The following is a 27,521-nucleotide window of genomic DNA, read 5'->3' on the forward strand; positions in this document are numbered from 1 at the left end:
AAGCTCTGTGGTATCTTTTTCTAAACAAGACTAGTTATTAACTTTTAAAAATAAAATAAAATAAAATAAAAGATATCAATCCGAGTACCTCACCCTGGCACATTAAAGTGCCACATAAACCAAATACTGGACGATTCAATAACACACCAACAAGTAACAAGAGTTGTTTTTTTTTTTGATTAGCTTTAATTTATATGTAGTCTTTGTTTTCTTGAACTTGTTCTCTGCTTATCAATAAACTCTCTGCTTCTCAATAAGCAGATTAAAATTTATTTTTTCTTTCAGTACTGTGCAGTGAAGGGATGTCAAACGTCATTATTAAAGTTAATATCTAAAAAGGTCGGCTAAGATTCCAGTCTTCTTTAAAACGTCAGCCTTAATGATTGACTTTACTTTTATGGGGAAGTGATGTCATAAATAAAAACAAACTGTCGAGTAGATTAATGAGGCGACATCTCACTATTTAATATTATGGAAAAGCGCATTAAAGAATACTTTAAAAATGATGGCATAAAAACATATTTTCTATGCAAACAAGTTTTGCTACTATAGCCATTGCTGTGTTACCTTTACAATAGGTTTGGCTTTAAATTAAATTATTTAAAATATATACATTTGTTTTTATAGTGTATAAAACTTAAATTATAAAATTGTTTCCATTACATGTTTAAGACTGATTAGAATTTCCAGCTTATGGTTAGTTTGCATAACCCCAGGCATGCGTAAACGTAGCAGCAGAACTGGTCTGTTGAGAAATAGATGTAAGCATCGAAAAAAGTCCTTCAGATCTAGTTCCTCTTCCCTTTTTTTCTCCTTTCTTTTCTTACTCCGCCCGAAATTATAATGGGAGGGAGGGTACTAGAAGTCAAATCTTTGAGGCCAGAAAACGAACTAGGAAGCGTCTTTGGACAGGAAAGCTGAAATAGAGGACTTATCGCGACCTTTTTCTCTTTTTTTCCTCTTTTTTTTTTAACTCTCTGCAAGGGGGATCCGTAGATTTTTGCCGCTCAGTTTTGCTGTCTCTGTGGAAGAAGGTTGACTAGGCTGGGGTTTGTTGACTCTTCTCCCCCACTGCTTAGTTGACTTGCCAACCAAATGTGCGTAAAGGGGCTCTATATTATCGCCGTCCTGATTGGACTCGCTGCTTCAGGTGAGTGAAACTGAAAACACTGTTTTGCTTTTAGTTTAAAATGACGCTTGATGTTCTGTATCTTTTTCTTGGTTATACACTTCGATCTAATTTGACTTTTCGAGTCAAAAGTTTCCATCCTTTTTTTGGGGGGTCGGCGATTTTAAAACAGAACTGGAAGACTATTTGGATATTCCATAAATAATTGAGGTTTAAAATAAAAAGACAACCGTAATTGACTGTCCACTTGTTAAGACTCCGTGGGGACCCCTAACCTTCATCTTAACGCGCTGCAGTGCGTCATCGGGAAGTAGAGAACTTTGGCACTGTGACACCGGGTGGGTCGTTTAAGAATTCCTGTAAAACATCCTTAGATAGAACTTCTTTCTGACGAGCTAATGATTTTACCGGCAACAGAGGTCTGCCGCATTGTCTTTGTGTTTTCGCACAACCTCCTTTTCCTGCCCATTAATGCGCATCCGTGCTTGTGTACGTATACGCGGAGACTCTAAAGTGGCCACTTGGACGCAGGCAAGTCCACCTGCTTCCCGTTAGCAGGGGGTTCAGGATATGTCTTGGGATAAACAGTAATGGAGCACATCCTCTTATTAAAGCGCCCAGACAGCGCCTTAAATGTAACATGTTTTAATAAGTGCGCAAATGGGCGCATCAGCGGCAATTCATTCGGCATACGGCAGGTTGTTTAACCTTGAAGTAATCTGCGCCCAGCCTTGTTAAGTGGATTATATTGATTGAACATTTCCATCCAGTGCCAAAGCATCACGCAGGGATCCAGTGTAGCAGCAAGCTGCTTATGTTTACAGTGAACATGTGCCTGTGGATCCATCATAACAGTCTGACAGGGCCTGAGCAGCAGGATGACTAAATATTTGTATGTGGAAGAGTGGCTGATCAAATAAGTACATGTTTATGTGGGAACTGATTGCAGCTCAGCAGTATCTCAGTTCTCAAGATTGTTTGCTCTAGAGATTTCCTTCAAGCTTTGTTACACTGGCATCCCACTAATAAAACAAGAAAGCACATGTCTCACTTTCATGATAGATATAACTCATGTGCACAAAAATAATTTTCATCTGTTTTTATTTAACATCTGTTTCTATTACATAATCTGAAATACTTTTTTTGCTCTTCTCCCTGCTGCTGATTTAACAAGTGAAAGATTTTCCTAAAGACATTTGGTTTTCATTATTGAACTTACAGAAAGACTCATGATATTGCAAAACAGAATGGTGTTGCCCTAAGCTTTGGACATCACATGTAGTGCAGATGTGACTATGACCTCATTCTAATATTCAGGGCCATGAAAAACATGATTCTTATGACATTTACCTAAATCTCTTCTGAGAGACCAAAACAAAGTAGCGCATAGTTTCGAAGTAATTTGAGAGATGATCTAATATGAAAGATAAAGGCTTTTCAAAACATATTACAACTCCAAAAAAAATGTGATGCTTATTTTAATTTAGCACCCATTTATGCTGAAACCACTAAATGTCTGATGTAAAATAATGCCATCAGAAGTCAAGTGGTTAGAAATTGGAGTCAACTTGTGCATAATTTAATTGTAGGAAGAATGCATATGTTTAAGTTCTCGTAGGTTGTAGGAATTCTCCCTGGTTAAAACCAAGGAACACAGGAGGCGGGTTAGAAATACAGTTCTTGAGAAGTTTAAACCAGGAATGTCCTAAACTTTGAACAACTCACTGTTCAGTCCATAGTCTGAAAATGGAAAGAATATGGGACAACTGCAAACTTACAATTGCATGGCTAAACTGACAGGCTTCTAAGGAACGTTTTCTGATAGATGCTGCCCTTGCCTTGGCCTGAGTTGAGTCTGGAGGAGCTACAGAGTTCTCCTGCCTCAACCTGCCCTGTTTGTCACAAGCTGAAGCAGGGAGCACAGCAAACAAGTGGAAGATGGTTAAATGAGAGCAAAACAAACATTATGACCCACCAGCAAAAACTGTGTGGCAAACAGTGTGCATCATCCTAAGCACATCATTTTTGTTCGTGAAGCACGGTGGTGAGACAATCATCTTGGTTCTACAATGCAATGCCTTCCAGTTTCAGTTTTTAGGATTTTATTTGTATTACAGTGAAAACGTCCCATGTTAGAATCCCAGCTTGGCTTCTTTCTGCATGGGGCTTTTATATTCTCCGTATGTAACCGAGGGTCCTGTCTTTATTTGTCAGCTTTCTCAAACAATCCAAGCACATGACTATTAACCAGTCACAGTTATCTACCACTTCCTGCTAGTCTAACACATAAAATCCAGATGAAACTAATGGAGGATGTGGGTGTAATGTGACAAAATGTGAAAAGTTAAAGGTAATGACTGCTAATGTAAATTTTGTAGGTTTTGAAAGATATTACATTTGAAATTCTGATTACTGTCTGTATTCATTTGAAAGCTGTGTTGTTAATTGCTCCTCCCTCCCAACCCCCACCATCACTGGTAAACATCAGCCTTAAGTCTTCTTGGAGCTCTCTCCCTGTTTTGGGTGTGTAGCCCACACTGCTGCCCACAAGTTTCCATCTACCACAGTTAGAAATATGAACCTTGAGAGGAAATGTGGTTTTCGTTTTTCCGCCAATCATTGTACTGCACTTTTAGACGGGCCTACATTTCTGAAAATTGTCATCAGTGGTTACATTTGAGTTACATATAATGGATGTTGGTGTCAGCCACGCAGCCAGTTCTGTTGGAAGTCATCAGCTTCAACCCACACTCGCTCTGCAACAATTTACCAAAGTAATAATTCAATCTGTGCTTTTAGAGATCCCTCAGATACGAATGTATAACCAAATTCTGTTGACACATCTTCATATTTGACTATATTCTGTAGCATTAATCCTATTCTTAAACTACTGAGTATGTTTTCATTTGAAACAGCCTCATACTTAACATACTTACCCCACCAAAGGTCCTGCCACACTTCTAGCATATGTTGCCAATTTCCTCTCGGTGAACAAAGTTTCTTTCATGTTCAGTACTGGAGAACTATAACATACAACCCAGAGATACCTGGACGTCAGGCAGGTCAAAGTAGAGCAAACTGCTGATTTTACTACTAGATATAATAGTTAGCCTACATTGTGTGAACTTGTTTAAGAATTGATTGGATAAACATTTAAATAACATAAAATTCACAAACTCACTGCATCCTAATAGAAGGTATTTGGTATTTCTGGGAATATAATATGATTTTAGAACAGAGCCAGGGTTTTGTTTAAAAAAAAAAAATGTAATGAAGCAGACATGAAAATAACAATCTAGGGGTTGCTGAAGGCTCACGATGCTGAGTGGTGAAGGCTTCCTGTTTCTGTCCATGCATGCAAACCTGGATCTGAATAGCAGAGGCTGAAACAGATAATAAGCTTATGAATTTTATTCCTGTAAGATGTATAAACAAGGTCAGATCAAAAACAAACAAGCTCTGTAAACACAAAACTAGGACTAGTAAGCGGAACTACTAATCAAATGTTGCAATCAATAATGACGTTTTCAAAAAACTAAGTGAGAAAAATATGATCAAAATAATCATTAGAAAAACTTAAAGCTGATCAGGGAGTTTGCATCTGTCTTTTTTTAAATTTTATTTGTGTACAGTCATTTTCAGTAAATTAGAATATCTGGACCTACATAATCACAGATTAAAAGTACCTTTTTAAAATAACCTTTCAGCAGGTAGTTTTTTTTAAATGCAAAAAGACATTTTTGCAATAAGAATTTATTTTTGTTCCAGTATTTCAATCTGGAGAGACTCACAAAGAGAAGAAAATAGCAGTTAAAAAGATTTAATGATACAATTCTTTGGCGCTCGGCCCCGGCAGAAGACCGTGAGCCGAGGATCGCCGTGAGCAGGCAGTCTGCTCGGCGAACTCGGGATAGTCTTCCACCGAAACTGGTGGTGGAGCAGCCTGGAGAGGGAGACGACAGGGGATCCTGGAGGACTTCCCTCATGGTGGAGGTGGCAATGGGGAGGAGGTGGGTCGAAGCACGGCTGACGAGCAGGAAGTCCCCAGGGTAGCTTGAACTCTTGAAGGTGTCCTTGGATGCCGATTGGCTGGAGCGGCGTGGAGCTCCGTTCCGGATTGGCTGAGGCCAGGCGTGGTGATTAGATGATGTGGTGAAGCTGGTCGAGTCTCCCAGTTTGAATTTTCGCCTAGGCTCCATTACCTAAAATGTTGTGCTCATTAGCTGTAACAGAAACTCATCTTAATGGAAATGAAGGCTTGAAAACATTGATGTGTGTAAACAGTCTATCATAGGTTTCACATGGTGAAATCAGTTATTTAAATAAACGTTTTAAAAGCATTGCAATGTATTGAATATAAAAATTTTTTTGCCATAAATGGTACTATAAAAATTATTCATAGCTGCTCAGTGCTTTAGGCAATTAACTGCATGAATTAAACCGAAGAGGATTAATTTTTTGGTTCAAAGTTTTAATGAATTTTATTTTAGAATTTTCATCAGTGGGAAAAAAAAAAATTAATTCATCACAATTTGGGGTTTAAAGGTTTAGAAAGCTGATGGGTGTTTCTGTGGAGTGTGTAGCGTTTTGTTTTTTTTTAGGATACAGGCATCAGCCTCATGGGATTTTACAAAGACCAGCGAGTGTAGACGTTAGATAGACGTTGTTGTTTTGATTGTATCTGAAGTTGTTGGCAACAAACTCCCAGGTGTTTTATGTTGGTTGAGCTCCTCTGATTAACGCATTTAGTGTCTTTGCGCTGACACACATTGTAATAATATAATTCACACATCATTTGTTCTCCTTTTACTCATTGGGCTTTGTTATTGAGCTTGTAAATGGTGAGCTCGGAAGGAGGATGGAGTCAGATGCATTAGTTCAAACTCCCAGTTCCAAACTAGTCCTACTTAACATTTCCCGCAGTCCTTCAATCTTTCACTATATGCGTTTTAGAAATGGTACACATGGATTGGGTTGGCAGGGTTTTCCCCAGAAAACCTGCTAAGCTCCGTGGTAGGGCTGTCATCTAATGGCCCACTATGTTTTTGAGTAAAAGTCAAAAACATAGACATTCCAGTCAATTTGAAAATATTGCAAGGTAATTATGTGTTATTGAAAAATGTTATTTACACCAACATAGTCTTTAACAAGACAAACACACACAAAAAAGGCTCATTGGGGCTTGGAAATAAATAGATTTTTATTAATCGAATTTCCTGTTTTTGAAGATTAAATTTTTGAAAAATCTGCATATTTCATTAATGCTCATAGTTCAGTTCCAGAGTAGTGTTAGCTACTTATTTCATGTATTTATTTTTGACTTTGAATTCATCTACTCCATAGAAGAAATGATTGAAATAAAAAGAATTTTTTGAATATTTTCTGTCATTTGTTTTCTTTTTAAGGAAAAAAGTGAGGGGAGGAGGGAATGTTTAAAATTGGAAATCAAATTTGTTTCTTGCTTGACTGTGACAGTGTGCAGGCTTGTATGAGGTCAGACTTCCTTTAAAAACTTGCAAGACAGAGAAAACTGTCATACTGAACAGTATCGGTACCACATTTTCTGGCACACTGCTGTTATTAGAAACTAAGTTTGTCACATTTTTCTTTTTTAATGACATGGCTGACAATGACTCACTTACGCCCCAACTCACAATTTGTAGAAAGATCCAGTCAACTTCACTCAGTCTTAATTTCTTAAACTAGATTACTTCCTTGTCTCCTTTGTCTCATCCAAATGCAGATATCCAACTAAGTCGTTTATTATCATAGCCATGCGTCTTTGTTGACTGTAGCTCTGTCGTTTTCATGCCTGTACTTTAATGGTTCTCTTCCCACAAGATTTTTTCTCTCCAGCCAGTAACATGGAAAGCTCACAGGCTGACATGTGACAGCCTGTCTTAACATACAGGTTTAGTACACAAGAACACATACTTTGCCAGTGACCGTGCAGCTGCTGTTGACTGCAGCATATCAAACGATTACACAGGCTGTGAGGCTTCAGTTGGATCTTGTTGAGTTTACCGTACAGGAGAAGCATCTTGGAACTGTTTACTGAGATGTATTTGTTATCTGTCTCTCTTGGCGCCATTAATCTCTTCCCTGTGGTGGGAACAGAAGAAAACATGGCTGTTGTTTTTGACATGGTGTGCTGACACACCTTGGAGTGAGCCCAGCCCTATGAGCTGAGTTGACAGAACGGCTCAAGTGTGCGTTGAGTCGACAATGACGTATTAATACGCAAGGACAAGCAGCAGTCTGTGAAGTCTTACAACATACCAAGGTCATTGGCACCAAGTGCAAACAGGGAATTTGATTTTATTTCACACTGTAAAGTGTTTGGGTTTGCCAGTGTGTGTACGATTTGAACTCACACACATTTATCTCCATCTCTGGAAAATTCTAATTCTGCATTGGTACTAGTAGCATTTTCTTTTTGCGTTGCTGCAGTTTTATATTTTGTTTTTTGGCCCGGCTCTCAAAGACCTAGGCACAAACAAGCAGATCTGGACCTCAAGTAAATTTCCATATTGGTCATTATTTTCCTCTGAATCCCTTTCTGTTTGCGTTGTGACAAACGGAAAGTCAACTTGTAAGAAACTAGAAACATTAAGGGCAGATTAATGATAAAATCAGTGTCAAAGCCAGAAAAGAAAAATATGATCCATCTTCAGTCATTTATTTTAAGACAGTCCAAACCAGATATAAACATAAATCCAATTAAAATGCACACATTTCTTCTCACTGTCTGAATTTAAATTGGACCAAACATCTCATCTTGTAGGTTAGTTAGAATTACCAAAATTATTTCTATTGGCTAATTCAGAAGTGTACATACATTTGGCACTCCCTCACATATAGGAGTATCCATATATCTAAAAAGCTATCATTTTCTAATTTTGCTATATTATAGTGTCAGGTTTTTTTTGTAGTTTTATCTTGTAGATCAACACAAAGTAGGAATTGTGTAGTGGAATAAAAACAATATGTTTCTTTTTAGAGTTTTTAAATGGTAAGCTTATGAAAATTGTTGTATTTATATTCAACTCCCCAGAATAAATACTGTGAAATGTCTTTGCTTTAACAATGTGCTGCATGTCTTTTGGATAATGTTTTCAGCACGAGAATTAAAACATCTAATCTTTTTGTAAAACATCTCAAGACCAGTCAGGTTTGGATGAAACGCATATTTGAACATCAAACTAGTCTTGCCACAGATTCTTATGTGGATTTAAGAAGTTTGTTCTGTTTGTTTTTTTTAGCCAGTGTCACCTTGTATTTAAATAAAACCCTTTTCAATCCACTGTGACCAGCTTCACTCTCGCTGTTGAAGAAAATTCCCCAAACCCCAATGCTGATTAAACACAACAAAGGTCTGGATATAATCAGACAGAGAAATAAATAAAAAGCTCAACACAGCCATTGGAGGTGCAGGAAAATCTGGAGCTAAAACCAAAGTTTCTGGAAAAAAATCTGTACTTGCTTTCTCCACCTCCACACTGTCACTTTGTGGATTTTTCCACTGCTAAGAGAACAAAGCTAAGCACTCACTTCATTTGCAAGTAAAATTAGTATGTTAAAGTTAACAGAAAAGAAACACCAAAATAAACAGCTCACAAAAGGGCCAATGCGACTAGCTTGTTGGTTTATCACACATTGGAATTTAAAAAGTGTGCTTCGTCATTCTTTGTAAAAAAGACAATTTATTTATTTTGAAAAAGTTTCATAAGCTGCTGAGCAGGTTATAGCCAGTCACATCAACAAAGTACTTCAAGTAGAACTTATGTTACTTAAGTTCTTTATTCTCAGAAGCTAAAGTTTCACACACTCTCCAATAATATGTTCCTGCAGTGTTTGAAAGCACAGAAAGCCATGACAGAGCTGCAGGGTTGTTTGACACTAGTGGTTTTTTTCATTAGCAGCGAGGCAGGAAGTTGGGCAGAAAGAGAAGGGAAAGAAATGCAGTAAAATTGTTCAAGGATGGGGAATCAAACTTGGGACTGCGGTGTGGAGGATTATAGTTTCAGCATACGTTGCAGTCGCTCTACTAATAAGCCACATGGCACCCAAGCTGAAATATTCAATGCTTGTATAACATTAATTTACAAATCCCATTTGTCTTCCTTTTTGGAATTGGTGGAAAGTTGAGTTGGGTTTATGTCATTCCTAGATTCAGTTTCTGACATTCGTGGAAACTGGAATATGGTAGAAGTAGCAGCCACTGGCACTTGTTCTTTGTTCACTATTGTCCTTATTAGTTCTTGATTATTTCCCCACTGCACTTCTCTTAGATGTGTCTGAAGCAAAGATCAGTGTGTGAAGATTCAGCTTGCCTGTGGTTATTAGTGCCATGTAACAGATAACTCATTTGTATCATAACTGAAGAAGCAAATTTGTCTTCTGTAGGTGACAAATGTGGAACCAATGGAACCAGAGTCACAGTTTAAGAACTATGCGAATATACAAATATAAATTTGTTTTTTTGTTATTGTTTTTTAAGCCTGATTCAACCTAAAACACAGAGACGGAGTGTGCTTTTCCTCTTTAAAAAGCCAGTCCTTCTACACCACATAATAAAACTGTTTGCAAGGAGCAGTTCTCTTTGTGACTAGTTTGGAAAATTGGTACATGCCCCTTTAAGGCAGCTTGCAACGATCAGAGGTCTGTACCTCCTACACAATGTGGCTTGTCCTCTCTGTGTATACTGTCATTTGCCCACTCCATCATCAGCTCTGGAGCAGAGGGGGAAACCACAGTGGGACTGGATCCATTCTGACTCACACCACTGTTGCACAAGGGACATCTGTCTATGTAATGCAGTAGTAAATATGTTAAATTATAAGGTAGCCTTTTTTGCAGTTGGATTGTTTGTGTACCAGGAGTTTGTGGGCTGAGCTGGATTGAAGTTTACACCCTCTCCTTCTATACCTCTCACAAGAGTATCTAATCCAGGGAGAAATTGTCGAGTCAGCTGCTTGGTGGGAGTGAAAGGAGTTTGATGGATTAAATACTTATCCTCATTCACTCACTTCACGTTTCCTCTGGACACTGTCGCCTGATGAATTACAATTGGGCTGGAGGAAGTAGGAGGAGAGTGGAAGAAAGAAAGAAAGGAGGAGAGAGTTCAAAGAGATTGATCTTTGGTGAACTGACCTTTAGACTGCAGTCGGACACATTAGTCCGACATGTTTCTCCACCTTTGTCTTTAAAGAAAGTGGGGATGGAAGGTTTAATAGCAAAACAAGTATGATGAACATTTTCAGTCTGAGGAAAAAGCAAATTTGTTCATTACCTTTTATACAAAACGTTTTTAAAAGCTTTCTTTTGCTTTTGGTTGTTTTTGAGCTTTGAACAAGATTAGAGACAGTTTTAATCTTGCACAGGAAGAAAGAAAATTATGGATGTTTAAAAACAAATGCGTGAAGCTTAATTTGTGTATTTTAAATTTTTTTGTGAATAAACATTTTGGCATAGCAGAATCCTGTTTGTAGGATGTTTTCTAAATGGAGCATCCTCTACACGTCTTTGCTCCACTATTAAAAATGTGTGAAAAGAAATACTTTTTTTTTAACTGGAGTAGCAAAACCTCACCCTGAGAATTGTTCAAAACCCAATTTCTGATTTGAGTAATTTTTATTTTATGTTGTTTTTATTTTTTTCAGTGGGAGAAAAAAAATGTTAAATGTAGTTTTTACATTAATTCACACATCTCTCAAATATTGGCACCTCTGTAATACTTTGAACAACTCTTTATGCACTTAATATTTCATAAGAATAAATGGATAAGGATCTTTGACTATTTGCTCCAGTTTGTTTCCATCTCTGTTCTCTTCAGCTCAGCACATGTTTTCTAAAGGATTTTGTCTTGATTTAGCAGAATATCTTTGTCTCATCATACTGCTGAAAGAGGTAGTGATGACCAGTTTTCATGTCAATCTTCTGGTGTTTGAGTTCATCATATCAGGCACATTAATAAGCTTCCCTGGCCAATTGAAGTAAAAACAAGCCCACTTCATCGGATACTTGTACAGTGCTGATGAGGTACTTTTTCACACAAGTATACTTTGATTCAAACCAGATACTTGATTCTAAAAGTCCAATCTCAGTTAAACTGTCCCAGTTTCAAGCATTTTTTAATCACAGATGATTGTAGCTGTTTTAAAAAAAATAATTTCCTCACATATGAAGAATAAAAAGCATCTGCCATAGCTAGATAGGTCATTCCGTTCTTTTCCAAGACATTGGCTTCTGCTATGTGATATTTTCCTCTGCCCCCGGGGAACAGGAAGTCTCAGAATCAGTTATTGGCCAAGATTGAGTGCATAAACAAGACTTTTTTTTTTCTATGCTCTCAGCATACAGACATTAAGTGCATATGTAAAATTACTGAAAACATAAAAGATTACTTATTGAACTGTCATAAATGTATGATCAACATGAAAAAGTTGAGATTTAAGAAAAAATCTTAGAAATATATATTTTTAAGGAATTATTGGTATAAATTTGTAATATTGTCCAATAAGCTGATTTCTTACTGATTTATTTTTTTTCAATGAAATTAAAGGTCAGAGTTAAAGTTGACTAACTATGCAAATTTGTAAATGCCAGCTAATAGTGTTTCAAGTAGCATTTTGACTAGATATTTTCACTTCCCAAGCTGCATTTTCTTTCCTCTATGTAAAGAGAATGCATGGTTGAAGTAGTTTAAAAGAGAGATTGATTTTTGGTCAACTGACTACTGGCTTACATCAACCTCCTGCAGGCACTGGGACACTTTACATAACTATCTGCTATATGCTTCAGCAGATAATTGTGCAAATGGGTGAATTTTTTCCATCAATACTTCGAAATTACATTTCAGAGAAAAAATTGTGAATTGGTAAATCCACAAATAGACTGGAGTCACTATATGGTATTCATATTTCTAGCTAGCAAACATTGCATTACAATGTACAGTAATGCAGCAATTCTGTATTACTGTACTTCTTCCCAGCTTTTCCCATCTCTATATCACAATGTTTATTTCAGCACTGTGTCCATCTCAGGGGATCCCTTCCATTACACCACTCAACACTGACCCGCTCCCTCAGCTCTGGATTCTGGAAACGTGTTACCTGAACCGGCTTTTCCCAGCCCCTCGTGAAAGGCAAGCCTTGTACAAAGACAGAAAGAACCAAAACTGGCCTTGTGAAACGTCTCACAAAGAGCAGAACAGGCTCTTTGTAAGAGACTCGGCTCTATGCGTGTTTTGTTCCGTCTTAAAATGTGTCCTTCAAACGCGGGGCAGCAAAAGAGGCTGGTTTCCTCCCATGGTCCTGTTGTTTCTGAGCCATGATTACGAGAGGAAATGCACAAAAACAGGCAATTTGGGGGGTAATGTAATGGCACTGATTTTTCTGATTCAGTCTGTTCTGCCAGGTCCTTCGTTTTACTTGCTGTCATTATGTGTCCTCCCCTTTCTTAAAGTCTTGAAGGAAGATGATTTTCAGCTCTGGCTGAACGCTGCTTGTGTAAGCTGTTTAACCTAAGCTGGAGCGTGGAATACTTCTTTGTAAATGACTGTCAGTCACACACAAGAGCAGGTTGCCTGGTTTATGTCAATACAGGATAAATCTTAGTGTTTTGCCTAAATCTTTAAAAGATATACTGCCTTTTTTCACATTGCAAACATGAACGTTGATGTATTTGTCTTATTTAACATATTTTGTCTTTGTCTTGGTCTATCACAAAAAATTTCTGTGGATTACAATATGATTTGTGATTTTGACATGACAAAATGCAACAAAGGTCAAGGGAGCCAAACTTTTGCAAGCCTTAAGGAGAAGGCACCGTCTGTGGTGAAATAGGAAGCATCTATGAAAACCAGAATTGTAGAATTGTAAATTTAATGTTCATTAGGATGCTAAGTATATAAAATAAACTGTGGACATTTAAAGTATTGATAAAATTGTTTATTACTTTGGCTGCAAGAGAGAGAAGACATGAGGTTCCTGGAGACAGAAAGTTTAGGTAAAACTAAATGTCTGGGTTCTGCTGATCCTCCTAAAATGTCACCAAGGCATGGCTGCTTCTGTAAGCTTAGAAGAAAGTGTGCCTCTGTCTCAAAGAATCTGTCAGTGGCACAAATGTTTATCCACTGTTATTTTTGTTTTAAAAGTATGAAAACCAAATGGGAGTAGAACTTCGGCTTGCATTGCTTTTATAAATGTCAGATTTGTTTTCAGACTGTTCTGGATGCTGCCAGAGTTGCCCTTTGTCACTGATTCTAGTTGTAACTTTCATGGACGGAATTTCTAAATGCAGCCAGGAAGATCTCAGTTCAGACTTTACCATTTAAGACTTCAAGCTTAAATGCTCCTTTTGCAGATGTAGTGCAAAAGGAGCATTTTGCTCTACAGGTTCATTTAGGCGGCTGGCCTAAATCAGCCTCCTGGAGGCACTGAGACAGTTTACAACAGAGTATGAAACAACTGGGATGAAGGTTGGCACCTTCGAATCTGAGGTTATTATGGGTTTTCACCTCTCGGGTGAGTTGGCTGCTTCTAGAAGAAAAGAAATTCAAATATCTAGGGTGGAGGAAGCACCGGTGGGAGACTGACAGGCTGCTGTAATGCAGATACTGCGCTGGTGCAAGGTGGGGCAGAAAATGATGAACCAGAAGGGAAAGTTTTATTCCACCCTTTCCTCACTCATGAAACAGTCTTTGTCTGCAGCTGGATTCATTCCTAGCGATGGAAAAGGGAACTCTGCTCATTGAGTCACAGCCACTCTGTTTTTGTAGTATTTACATCAGGCTTATAAAAGTCCAACCCGACCCGCCCTGAGCCGGATCCAACCCGACTAATTAACTTTAATTAGAGACCAGAGCCCAAAGTAAACCTGATATATTTTAATTAAGATTTTACTGTTTTTGTTTTTAGTCCATAATTTGAGAAAGCAATATAACGTCTCCCTTTTGCAGGTTTTGTTTAACATCTTCCAGCTCCATTTTGTTGCTTGTTACCACAGGGTGAGTCAAGTGCAAGCCATCTGGGGTGTGAGATTTGTAGGATTGAAGCAGGGCTGTGTGCAGTGCGCTGGACTTGTTGCAGTCTAATGAACTTTTACATCTTTCTTTTTTTCCTCAACAGGGTAAGCTACCAACTCCTCTATTTAGACTATAAGTAGATTAATATAACTTCATATCCAGCATTCTTGTTTGGTTTTCTATGTGCTGTATGTATTGTAAGCTTATCAAATCCACCACAGAAGGCCAATCCTGATCTTACCATTGAGGACATAATTTTGGCCCAGATTTTGGCTTGGGTCATATATCTACTCTACTTTTTTGTATAGCTCCAGTTGTGATAATTTTGCTGTATGTATGCTGTCTGGGGGTCTTCCTAGAGAAATCTTCAGGCATATTCTACAGAGACTATCTGCTAAAGAGATTATTTTCATTATGACTCAATAGTCTTGGGAATGATTCAGAATTCCTCTGGATAGCTGAACAGAGGAATGTCTGAAAAATTCTTTTTGAGCCATAATGGACCTGAAACAAAAACTTGAGGTGCTCTAAACACTTTCTGTTAGCAATGTACCAACCTGATGGTGTGAAACATGAATCTGTCAATTTGGCTACATGCGTAAGAACATGTCAACCCTGGTTTCCTCTGAATTAAGCCTATTAATGAGTCAAATACTATTTAATATTCATTAGTCTTCTTCAGAAAGCTTTTCTTTACAGTAATGGGATCACAGCCAAGCAAATCTAATCACACTTGAGTGAGCCTTGCTTATTATTTCACAGTATATCAAAGTATTTACCCCTTTGGCCCCAGACAGAACTGTGAAGTGGAGCAGCTAGCACCAAGTAGTGTTGACAGGTGGAATAAAGTGTGTTAATGGTTCAGCATGTTCATTGTAATGTAATATATTGGCTATATTGACAGAAAATATGGAGTAATGCCAAGTCCAGCAGTATGTTCCGTGGAGGGAGTGTGTGTATGCGTGTGTGTGTCAGCAATGAGCATCCTGAGTTACACACACTGAGGAAAGATGTACTTTGACCTTTTCAAAGTGTTCCTGCTGCTTTTTCTGACTCTAAACATCTGCAGTTGCAAGACAAAAATGCACAAATATACAAACATACACTTTCTGAGCAAGTTAGTGTTTGTATTTGAGATGCTAATCTTAGCTACTTTCATAGAATTCAGTCACTGTATCAACTTGCTTTACACAGGGCTCCTATATGCAGTCCCACAGCATTTTTAAAAAGTATGGAATTTGATGTATTTCCCTTGTCTGGATAATGTGGATAAAGAGATATTTGTACTTGCAGATTTCTTCCCCTATCCATTGTGGGAAAAAAAAAATTAACACTGCAATTGAAAAATTGTTTCCTGTTTTCTCCTTCCCTATTTCCTTCCCTTCTTCCTTCTTGTCCTTACCTCCTTCAGTCCTTCTTTGTGTTTTTCCACCTTTCCATTGCATCTTCTCTTCCTTCTGTTTGCTGTTCTTCATTTCCTTTCTTCTTTTGACCCTCCTTTCTTACATCCTTTCATATGTCCTACGTTGTTTCCTTCCTTGTCCTTTCTTTCTACCTTTAATTCCTTGCTTCCATGTATTCATTCTTCTATCTGTAGTTTTCAATTTTACCTTTTACCATTTCACCCTTGTTTCCTTGGTCTGGAAAAGTTAAAAAAATGTTGCACAACATTATTTATTTTAATTAGTGGTTAGTTTTGCAACCCTCTTTATTTATAAATGGGTAATTTTTTGACTTAACCTAAGATCTTGTCACCTCTGAGGCCAATATGAGGTAAACAAGTTGCAGAAACAACCACTGGACGCTGGGTGTGGTCAGCTCTGGCCAGACAGGATGTTCAGTCATATAAACAAGTCGGTGACCTAGATTAGAAAGGGGCGGGGGGCACACACACAAAAAAACAAAACAAGAAATGCAACAATAACACTGGCAATAAGCAGAAAAAACAAATATAATTATGCTAGCTCACTCTAAAAGTGCAAACAGACAAACCCTCCATCCTTTTATTTTTCTTTAAAAAAAAAAAAAAAAAATCCCACTATTGTAAGCTAATCATTTGACCATTCATCTCTTCTCTCTTTGAATGAATTTCTCAAATTCTAGGATCCTTATGGTCTTATTCAAGTAATGACATCCCAATTAGTTCCTGCTAATGACTGATTAATTCATGTTCTTATACTTTTTGCCACTGGGAAAAATTAGTAACCATGGCACTGTCCATAGCTTAGAAAGCAATATCATTCTGCTAATTAAATGTTTTCCTTCGAAAAGCCCTAATTAACCTTAACTCCCAATCAGTACAGTTTACGTCAAAGGACAGTGTTGTTGAAAGCATTGTGCTGTATTCTTGTTCAGAGATTAGAGGTGGAAATTTCAAATTGTATGTTGTAAATGGACTTAAGGCAGGACTGGGAAATGAAGTGCTATGGCCTGGAAATGCACTTTCTAATGGTAGACATGAGGGACAATGTAAATATGAGCTTTGAAGTCATTTAAAATTTTACTTGATTGCTTTGCTAATCTTGCCTCTGGTCTTTAAGCACTAAAGAAGAATGTAAAAAGTAATGTGTTTAACTTTGGGTTGTGATGTCTGAGAAGCAGACGTTGCAGAGATTAATTCAATTTCCTCATGAGTAAACAAGTCTTGGCGGCATGCTTCAATAGAGCTATCTTAGAGGCTTAATGAGACTCTCCACAGCATTAGCACCATCTAGTTTTCAGACTCTTCTAAAAGCTAAGCCTCCAAAAGAAGTAATTTATCAATCAGTTGGGATACTTGTGAATTTTACACCCAGAAGTGCAAACTATAAGTAGGATAAAGTTACTAATATCGATGCCAATTACTTTATTCAATTACTTTATTGACTTGTCTACAGGTCTGTGGAAGTATGAAGTGATTTTTAGATGACCAATATTCCTCTCTTTGTACCCAGTGCTTCTGTAATTCTGCATTGTCAAAGGAATTTATTGAGTATAACCTAAAATATGCATCTGAAGCCTCCAATACTCAAAGTCAATAAATCACGTCCTTTGTATTTCTTAGAATGGCTTGGAAACATTTTCCATCTCTAAAACACCTCAATAGCTTGTTCATATGCTCTGCAGTATGAGAGCTACAAAACCACTGGACAAAGTCTGTATTTAATCATAGAGGAATCCGCCCCACATGACTTTAGGCTAAAAAGTGACATTAGTCAGACCTCTGAACAGTGTATGTGTTCAAGTTAATAGCAGCTGGATACCATAGAGACATTTGCAGACTTTTTCATCTAGCCTGGGTAGAAATGTGTTTACTATATTGAAATGGGAGGATGTGTTGTGGCTCTAGCAGGTTCACATGTTAACTTGTATTCTCTGCCACTTTGATAGCCTGAGAAATGATTTCTGTCCTTAGTGGGCTGTTGTGAATGACTCTAGAGTTATCTGGGTAAACTACCAAACTCTGCTTATATCATCTACTTTTAAGTGATTCCAAATTGCCAAGATGTTATTTACAGTAGCTGGTAGTTTTTGTTCAACATCAGCCAACATGGTGACGTTGTTGTTCTCCATGTTTTATTTTATTTTATTTTTTTTTCCAGATCATAAGTGCTACTCTCTTTATTGTGTCAATGGAAAATGCCACCTTCTTCATCATTATCTGGCAACACTGGTCACTTATTGTGTGAAGAGATACCTCAGTGTCATGTCCTAGAAGTTGAAATTATTTGGGTAAATTTTATTTCTCTCAAAGAAACATTAGGTAGTTTCAACTTTCACTTTAAATTGTCTTTGGAATTGCAGCCCAGGTTTTCTTTATGGAAATTCTGCATGACATTTAAATTAGGAGTCCCTTATTCAGATGTTTTACTTATTATTCTAACAAACTACAACCCTTGACAATGTAATTCTTAAAAGCACATGTTTAAATATCTCTATTTTCTTCAAGTGTTGAATCAGCTGCAAATCATCACTATAGAACAAAACAATATGGGCTGTCATATTTTGTTTGAGATGTTCAGTTAAATGTTGTCTTGACCATCCTCCATCCCTCTGCCATTTATTTCTTCTGGTCAACCTTAACCAAAACGGTTTCAAATCTCATAAAAAATAAATAATTCAATCCGCACTCAGTGTTTTGAACTTATCAACATGGATTTAGGACGCATCTGCGCGCACACACACCTACATGCAAGCTAAGGAGGGAGTTATTACTGGCTTGACTGATAGAGCTGGAACTGATGATATCTGCTTAATGAACATCCTCCATGTTGGCAGTTTAATCCACTGACTTCAGTGCATCCTTACTGACAGCAAGGTAGCTGAAAGGCCAAAAGAAGTTGGGGTAGAAAATGCCTGCTTATCCAGAACACCAAATGTGTTTTAACTAAAGGATGGAAAGGATTCTTGCAGTTTTTCTATTGCTCACTTGTTTGACCTACTCCCAGATTTCATCAGGCTCATTTAAAACACATTAGGCTGGCAGAGCGTTGTTATGGCCCCAGCGATGAGAGAGTAGCAGGTCTCTTTAATGACGTGAGGGAGCCCCTCTCATTCTCCTCCCTGTCTACAGGAAACACTGCTAAGAAGCTGAAAATGCAGCTTAAGAAAGCTAAGTCCCTTACTGATATTTTCAGAGCTTGCTTCTGACTCAATATTCTCATTAACTGTAGTACCAAAATAAAATTCCAGTACAGTAAACAAGTTTTTCTTGTGGATTAAGGGATACATTTATTCAAAGGAAAGATAGCAAGAATACAACATAAAAAGAGGTGTAGAATTTGCAATGGAGTTGTGGAAAGGTGCTAGAATTAATAAGGGATCATGTATTTTCCTTAAATGAGTCCTGAACAGTCCAGCTCTCATGGCATTCTGCACCAGATTAAACAATCATAAAAACACAATTGAATGCCTTGAATTATTAGACATCCTTCTTGAACTGCTTCTCAACCTCCTCTAGTCAATCTCATGCACACACATCTAGAAGATCTATTTTAGAAGTACATTTTGCAACAGAAAATGACTGTTATGAATTATCCAGCTGTTTTTGTTGTTCGTTTCAGAAATATGTTCATATATTGGTGGTGCGTGAATTTTCCTGGTGGAAGAGTTGATCTTGGGTCATATCAATGGTCTGGATGTGACATAATTTGTAAAGCTTGCATTCAGAAATATTTCCAATGGGTGAACCAAGAGAGAGAGATGAGGAGTTATTGGCAAAAGGTCCTATTGAAAGACTCAGTCGTTAATGCACAGACAAGGACTCAAAGATGCTCACTATAACATCTGTGTGTTATCAACTCTAGTTCAACTTGTCTGCACAACCTGAAGCTACACCATAGCAGGAAAATACTTCCCATATCACAATGAAGCATCATCCACTGGGCTTCCTACAAATGCATCCAGCAGAACTTTCTTGTACTGCCAGTTACAATGGAAGCCTTTGCTGTTGGATAATAACTGTTGAACATCAAATTTATGGATGATTATTTTTTTTTGCCTTTCAAAGTTGAATGGTCTTTTGAGCAACGCGTTTGAGTCCAAATACCATCCTAAACAAAATGCAGACTATATTTATTGCATGTGTTTCTTTTTAGGAAGGACAGATCTCTTACAACGTGGTTATAATCCAGCAGCACAAATAATTACTTGTAATTTCTTCCCAAATCTTCAGATTTTGTCAAAGAGTGCATATCAAGTCAAAGAACCAAACTACTTTCAATTCATACAATAGTGTCTGTGACATTATGTGCTATTCAACTTGTTCAGCAGAGCTTCTATACACAGAGGGATGGTGACGATGACAAACCAAGTCTCGTCTACTCTGAGTTGTGCAGCAGCTTGGCAGACGGTCAGCTCACTGTTCTCCTGGGCATTGGTTTTAATAAGGCTAGAAATGCCTTCCACTATTCTTAGAGCATACATGGCTCCTTCTATTAATAGCCCTGGGGTGATTTTGAACAGACAGCCCTCACATAAACTTCCCCATAGCCACAAGCCTGCTTTCTCAGCAGGCTGCTTCAAAAAACAGTTGCTTCTTTTGTGATCTCCAGGAGAAGGGGAGTGTGATTGCCAGGCGGTACATCAGCAATAAATGAATGTGTTTCTAGGCCATAGTGTGTGCATGATTCTGGACAATGCATGTGGGTAGAAGTGCTTGCTCATTTCCAGGGAGTTTGGCACCAATTTTGCTTGACACTGGTGGCTGATGACGCCGTCTCCCCCTTTACTTTTACTTACAATTGGTGAATTTCTTGCCCCATGAATGTGGTCACTTCCATTGCATAAAGAGTTGATTAACATATTCATGGGGATTATGTTGTTTTGAATTGTTCATGCCATTTAGCTTTGAATGTAAACATTTCACTACATGTCCCTTTGCAGGTGTTTTGCAGGTGAGCGGAATGCGTGTTTACACATCTGGGGATGTTGAGGCGGTCAATGGAACAGACGTTCGTCTCAAATGCACATTTGACAGTTCAGCTAAGATCAACCCTGATCTTGTCATCATCTCCTGGACTTTCAAACCCCTTTCAGGAGGCCGAGTAATTAGGGTGAGTTCATATGTGTATGTGTGTGTGTCTGAGCAGGAGAAAGAGAGAACAAATCTCTCACCTCCATTGCTGTGTCAGGGTGCAGCCACCCCCTCATCCAGCCAAAGGAGGAGGTGGTGAGTCATAATGGAGCATCTAAGAGAGCCTGTCTTTATGCTCCTTTGTGTCTGCATATTGAGATTTGAGAGAATAAGAAGCAGCACATCCTAATAAGTCTGGAGTCATTGTAATTTTCTTTAAAATAAAATTTATTCTTACCCCACAATGGTAAGTTTTTGTTTTTGTTTTTTTTTTTCTTGTTTTTTTAACTATTTTTCTATTTGTAGATTTTTCATTACCAGCAAAAACCATATCCGCCTCTCGATGACATCTTTAAGAAGCGCATCTCTTGGGCTGGTGATATCATGGGGGGTGATGCCTCCATTATAATTCGGGAGGTCAAGTTCATCTATAATGGCACCTACACCTGCCAGGTGACAAATCCTCCTGATGTTCATGGCCCAGTTGGGGAGATTCGTCTTCGTGTTGTCAAAACAGGTGAGCAGCAGAAATCTTACAAAAAATGCACTCTAGGCATAAAGCTGTCAGTGAGTAAATGGCAAAAAACATAATTTCATTTTAAAATAAATGAAACAATATGTCCGACTGGCCACTGCAAAAATGAGAACTTACAAAGACAATCTGCTGGATAACTCGAATTATTATAAAATTATTTGGCTCAGACTTGGGACTGAAATGATTACATCTGCCTCATCTCACAGGCTTTTAATGGAGAGCAAGATTTTATCACTTAGGGATTTTTTTAACCGCTATTTGTGGCTCATCCGGTGCTAATTTTCTGCTTGACCTTAATGTTAACAAATGCAGCATTTATTTTTCTACACCTGCACACCATGTCTTTTTCATCCTTGTGTTTTCTTGTCACAGCTTCTTTCAACGAACTTCTCTACCTGGTCCTGGCCATTGGAGGTGGCATCGCCGCTGTGGTCTTTTGTCTCATAGTCATTGTGTCCTGCAGGAGATGCAAGAGAAAACACAGACAGAGGCAGCTGGAGGGTGATGAAGAGGTTCCCCGCAAAGAAAGGAAAGACCCCACTGTGTGGTAAGACCAATGAAGTGTAGCAGATGAAGAGGGGGACTAAGAGGAGCAGAAGATTCACACGCTTTCTCTCTTCCTCTGCGAGAGACTCTGGGGATCAGGGCATGCTATGCTCCCTCTTGGGCTCTTTTCCTGCTTGATGCTTCTTTCTTCCTCCATATACGACTTCTGCCTTTGGATCCCACATTTGTACTGGTTATAGGCAGCTGTTGTAAGACAGAAAGTGAGGAAGAATGTGCCTTTATATAGAACGTTCTAGATGCTGAACTTTAGCCATGTTGCTGCTTAGCCTCTGTGGAATTACTATGCGCCTTTCATTTCTCGAGAGAAACAACTGTTTTATCGATTCATCTTTTCCTGTTTAGCTAAATGGGCCTCCAGCCACATTTCCTGTTTAGAGTAAATGTTTTGATGATAAAGATGTAGAACAATGGTGTATTCTTGCTTTTTTCTTCCCTACTAATACAATCCAAACCCCATTGTACAAATGCAATACATGACACATGTTTGGTGTATTATTTCAAGAAACAATAGAAACATTGAGCACTTTCCAAGCTTCCAGTGAAAATGTATTTGATCACTTTATAAAAACCCTGCACAAAGCTCTGATCATTTTCAGTGGAGGTATATGGTGACTGTCTGATCTAACCTCTGGGGTTTGCTTATAGTGGATGTTAAAAGTCTACACACCCCTGTTAAAATGCCAAATAAAAAAAAATTAGGATGAATCAAAATTTTCTATGCATATATACGTACATAAACTAGGAATCAAGCCACTTTCTTTATTCAATTCCAGCATTTAGTCTTCTCAGAGACACACAGTAGCAGTGAAAACACTCACAGCATTGTTTAGTTTTGTCTTTGCGTGGCATGGAACAGTAAGCCCACCTGTAAATAAATGGAGAAAAACGGGACACCAGTGACAGAAAACAAATAAAAAGACAAGATGAAAATTGATCTGAAGGGCTTCCGAGACCTTCACATTAAAACTGAGTTGGTTAGAAAATCGTCTACTACTGGTTGTGTTTTACATGTTACAACACCTTGTGTTTTTTATGGACAAAGAGTAAAAGATTTTGTTTCTGATGGAAAAACAACCAGAAGCAACCAAAATTACACCATACCAACTGTGAAATATGGCAGTGGTAGCACCAAGACCTGGTGTTTATTTTTGGGAGACGGCACTAGACTTCTTCTTTTATTTTTTATTTCTTTTAAACATCTTAAAAAAATCTCCAGGTGTCTGAAGGATTTTTTAAAAAGTAAACCTGAGAGTTTAATATGAAGTGTGGTTTTTATCACACATTAAAGTCAGCAAAACAGCTTAATAAGAGAAAATATGTTTTATGGCTTAGCTATTGTTCGGACTTAAAAATCTGAGGAGGTTTTTGAAGAGGGTTGTGGACTACCGTTGAGTCTTATAGATTTGAAGAGCTTTTCCAATGCAGAATGGAAAGATATTACCAAGTTAAGATGATGGATGCTCACTTACTCCTACCAAAGAAAATTGAATGCTGAAATTGAAAAGTCAAATGTTTTAAAAGTGTTGCAACGGTTTATGGTTTCAACTTTTATTTACATACACGCGAAAACCTGGAATTATAACAGGGGTGTTAACACTTATAAGGCCACTGACCATTTCTATTAGAAATCACTACTGAAGTCATGTTACTGTGTTTCTGTTTGCTACTGTGTTCTTATTTCTGTGATATAAGTGTCTTACATAATTATACCTGATTGTAAGCACTTATTGGTAACAGACAATTTTTACATCTTAAAATATTGTACAAATTTACAAATAATTTCAGTTCATTTTTCTATTGACAGATTTTTTTTTCTTTTTCTTATATTGTCAGTTTTTATGTAGCATTTCAAATAGCTGGTTGTCTGTTTCAAACAATTTGCTGAATTTTCTTGGCGACCTAAGGTTTTTCTTCCAATTTGCTGGGTTTTCAGATCTTTCTGTAAGGGTTGCTTTTTTTTTTTTTTTGGCTTATATTGTTAGGGATCATATTTATTGAAGCTTCAAAACAAAACATTCATTCAAAAATTTTGAGAATTTTGATTCCGACTCAAAACAAATGCAGATGAGTGAACAGATTTTATCCAACCTTCTCTCAGCCCAACCCAGTTTGATGCTAATCGATTGTATCCTGCTTCTGTGTTTGCATTTATTGGTCTTGGTGTTTTCTTACTTTATCCCAGCCACGAGTCAAAGGCCATCCACCTCTACTGGCTTTATTCCAGCCACCAATCAGAGGCCACCCACCTCTACCTGTCAGACAGTTCAGATGGCATGATCTCAGACCCCAGCACCAAAGACCCAAGCTCCTCAGAGGATGATGGCCCTAGCTTGGATGATGATTTTGGTGGTGATGACTCTGACTGAGAAGAACCAAAGACAGGAATGCTGATGAGATCCCACCAGGAAACTTTTGCTGTAATTCTGAGCCACACAAATGTGTAATATTTTGGGAGTTGTCTGTTCTTAAAGACTGTTTTCAAAATGGAAATATCTCCAGCTATTTGTAGAGATCCACAAATAAATCATCTGATTGATTTCTAGCTTGATGTGTGCTGACTGGTAACAATACCCAAACACTAACAAGTCCAGGTTACAAGAACAAGTCGGTAAAGTAGACTTGGTTGGCTATTTTTAGTATGTGAGGTGTTTAAAAATTAAGTCAGAACATGGAGCCGTAAGAACCTACCTAAAAGGAAACCTGTCAACACTTGTGTGCAGTTCATTAAGTCTGCAACAGAATCAGATGGACCAATACTTTCAGAAGATAACAGGAAGGCTGAATGTGAAAGACCAACGTTGCACTGTATAATCCTTTGGAACGCCTTTCTACCTGTCTGTCATGAGAAATGGTGGATTAAGAAATCTTGGCAGCCTTTTGGAAATCTTAAAGCTAAGGTATAAATCTGCTTTCTCCAGTGAGTACATGTGGAGGCTGCTGGTTTAGTATTGCTAGCCATGCTAACTGTGTTCATCTCTAATAAAAGATCAGAAAGTCGGTTTAAAATGTGATTATGAATCATTTGTGCTTGTATTTGTTTAAAATTTTGTCTTAATTGGACTACATGAGTTTTTAACATTACAAGAAACACTTGTGAAACAATCCATGCAGTTTTTGTTTTTTCCAAATATGCTTTTTCCCTGGTTGCTTTTGTTTTTATTGTAAAATATTTCACAGAAAATGTATTTGAACCAAAAAGAAAAAACAAACTGAACTTCCACATATTCAACTGGATTAACTAGTCCAGCTTAGAAATCAGTTGACCCTACACCCGTTGTACCTGCTGTATTTTGGATGGAGGATGGTGACTGTTCCATTTGTGGAAAAATACTCAGTGTTAAGGCTGCTGTCGTTCTTTCGCCACACCTGTCCTGTTTGCTATCGGAATTAATTGGTGTCCAATTCCTTTAATAGACATCTTCAGTCATGTCATAAAAAGCTTAACTTTAGTGTTTTCCCCTAAATTCTCCATTGTCTTATGTCCTCGTTACATATTGTTTTGCTAAAAATCGACAAGTTTTTGAGAAGTTTGCTTTGTTAGTAAATTTAAAGTCCTAAAGCTTTAAGTCACTAGAAATAACTTGAGAATTTCACCCAAGCAAGTTGAATGAGAAGCAGAGTACTTTACATTAAGGCTTAAGTAACACTATTTGTCGCATCAAATTTCTCATATTAAACGGTAAGAATGTGATTTTTTTTTTTTCTTCTGTCTAAAAGTTAAAGATTTGATCAGTGGGAACCAACCACATGTACACACCTGCCCTGACACTCAAGTGGGAGTGCACAGTAAGATCTGAAAACCCTTTTTGATTGCAAAATGTCCTTGAAAGCCTGTGCTCTCTTCTTTCATTTGTGAATGCATTCCAACTAACAAGTGTGTTAAAATGCCCATATTTCAGATTTGTGGCAGATTTTATATTCGTGTTCAAAGTGTTCTAGATTTATAAGAAAATGTTACATTTGTATTTGTAATAGATAAAAACTCTATTTGTAATTAAGCTTTTATAAAGAAAAAGTTTTCTAATAAAAAGGCTTTAAATCTTTTCTACATTGCCTTATTTTATTTCCAACAGAGTCTTCAACTGAGTGTCTCATTAAATGATAATCCAATGAAACCATATGAAAGTGCTCATTTATTATGTAACAAAATGATATCATTCAGCCACATGCTTTGTATATTTAATGCACTGTATCCATTTGTGTAATCATGACTTGTCTGTCTGCAGAGCTCTTCACATGCTTACCTGAAAACATGACAGTAGTGAATAACTTGTTGTGCTTTCACTATGCTAACTCTCTCTGCTGTTATTCCTGTCTGGGTTTCATTGTTGAATGCTTGACTGTTCATGACTGTGAATACATGGTTCCATTTATTAGCTTGTGTGTTTGAGTCTATTTGTGTGTATTGATCAAAGTCTGCCCCTGTGGGTGCAGCTTTAGTTACTGAATGACAGACCTTGAATGTGGGCAGAATTATGCAGACAGAAGAAGGCTTCAGTCACGCTCAAGAAAAATCTTGTTTGTGTGTGTGTGAGGGAGGTGGGGGGAATGCTTGTTTATTTAAGCTAAGAAAAACATTTCCCTGTGCTAATTGATAAAACAATAAACCTGCTGGAAAATATAGTTTTATGACGAAAGCATCAGCTGGTATCTCTTTATACACTTTGGAAAATAGATCTGCAATTATCGCTGTATGTGGGATTGAACACACTATTCCAGTTAAACAGTTTGACTTTTTTTTTCTATACTGCAATAGAGACAATCGGAGCTTGTGCATTATGAAACATTGATTCTCTTTCATACTGCTACACATTAATTTGAAACACAGCAAAACGTGTTTTTCTGCAGGGAAAACATTTGACCCAACTGAGTCTCTCAGTAAAATGTAAATGAATTACAGAACCAAAATCCTGCTACATAATAAAAAATGTTCTTTTACATGATACCCAGCATGACTGCTTAAACAAATGTGTCAATAATTTCAGCATGTTTCATGTTTTTTTTCCATTGACAGATCTGGAAAACCAAGTGTATATTATGGTTGTCTAAAAGGGATGCTATGCTGTGGACATGGGTTGTAGGAGGAGGGCGAGGATTGGGGTCACTTTCACTTTCTCTGTGCTTGAGTTTTAATTTGAGTTTATCAGAAATTTCTATCACTAAAACTGACATGAAAGCTGCTTTGCAGGTCTAAACAAGTCTGTCATTCAGAAAGCTGATTAGAGATGCAGAGTTTACTTCACAGTAATTTCTCAGAGTAGAAACATCCAGCTTTCCCTTCCTATCTTTTCAAACCAAATTTGACATCATTCTGTGTTTATTACACAGGGGAAGCTTGAGGTCTCAACTTGGCTGCTCTTAGCACAAAAATGTAATCAGTAGATCCACATATCAATGAAGACAGAAATAAACTGGTAATATTCCACAATTTAGAACAGTTGGTTAAAGGAAATAGGTTTCTGAAAAGAAATTACATACTATTACATAAAACTGCAGTCTGTTTATAATGTAAATCTGTGCTTAAGACTTACCGGTCATTTTTCTTTGCTCTCCACACCTTGCATTGGGTTGTACCTGGCACAGGAATCTCATATTAAATTCCTTTGCTCGTGCCTGCTCACACATAACACACACAAACATGGGCTTGGCAGGACATGTTTCACAGAGAAATTATAGCTGCCTCACTGCCATGTAAAATATGACTCAATGT

General features: G+C 37.6%; 1 protein-coding gene across 1 annotated transcript; it reads left to right on the top strand.

Moving 5' to 3' along the window:
- Window positions 1-805: 805 nt before the first annotated feature.
- Window positions 806-25,854, top strand: LOC122832289 (myelin protein zero-like protein 2). The gene is made up of 5 exons (XM_044118879.1): window positions 806-1,150; window positions 20,520-20,689; window positions 21,016-21,226; window positions 21,617-21,791; window positions 23,994-25,854. The coding sequence occupies exons 1-5, from the start codon at window positions 1,096-1,098 to the stop codon at window positions 24,175-24,177; spliced, it is 795 nt and encodes a 264-aa protein (XP_043974814.1). The 5' UTR covers window positions 806-1,095; the 3' UTR covers window positions 24,178-25,854.
- Window positions 25,855-27,521: the final 1,667 nt, after the last annotated feature.

This window comes from Gambusia affinis, linkage group LG06 (assembly GCF_019740435.1).
Source record: "Gambusia affinis linkage group LG06, SWU_Gaff_1.0, whole genome shotgun sequence".
NCBI classification, from domain to species: Eukaryota; Metazoa; Chordata; class Actinopteri; order Cyprinodontiformes; family Poeciliidae; genus Gambusia; species Gambusia affinis.

What these genes read in the sequence shown, in the direction of transcription:
- LOC122832289 (XM_044118879.1), top strand. Translation starts at nt 1,096, where the DNA reads ATGTGCGTAAAGGGGCTCTATATTATCGCCGTCCTGATTGGACTCGCT. An exon ending in GATTGGACTCGCTGCTTCAG is followed by an intron (nt 1,151 to 20,519) that starts GTGAGTGAAACT and finishes GTCCCTTTGCAG; the next exon opens with GTGTTTTGCAGGTGAGCGGA. An exon ending in CAGGAGGCCGAGTAATTAGG is followed by an intron (nt 20,690 to 21,015) that starts GTGAGTTCATAT and finishes TTCTATTTGTAG; the next exon opens with ATTTTTCATTACCAGCAAAA.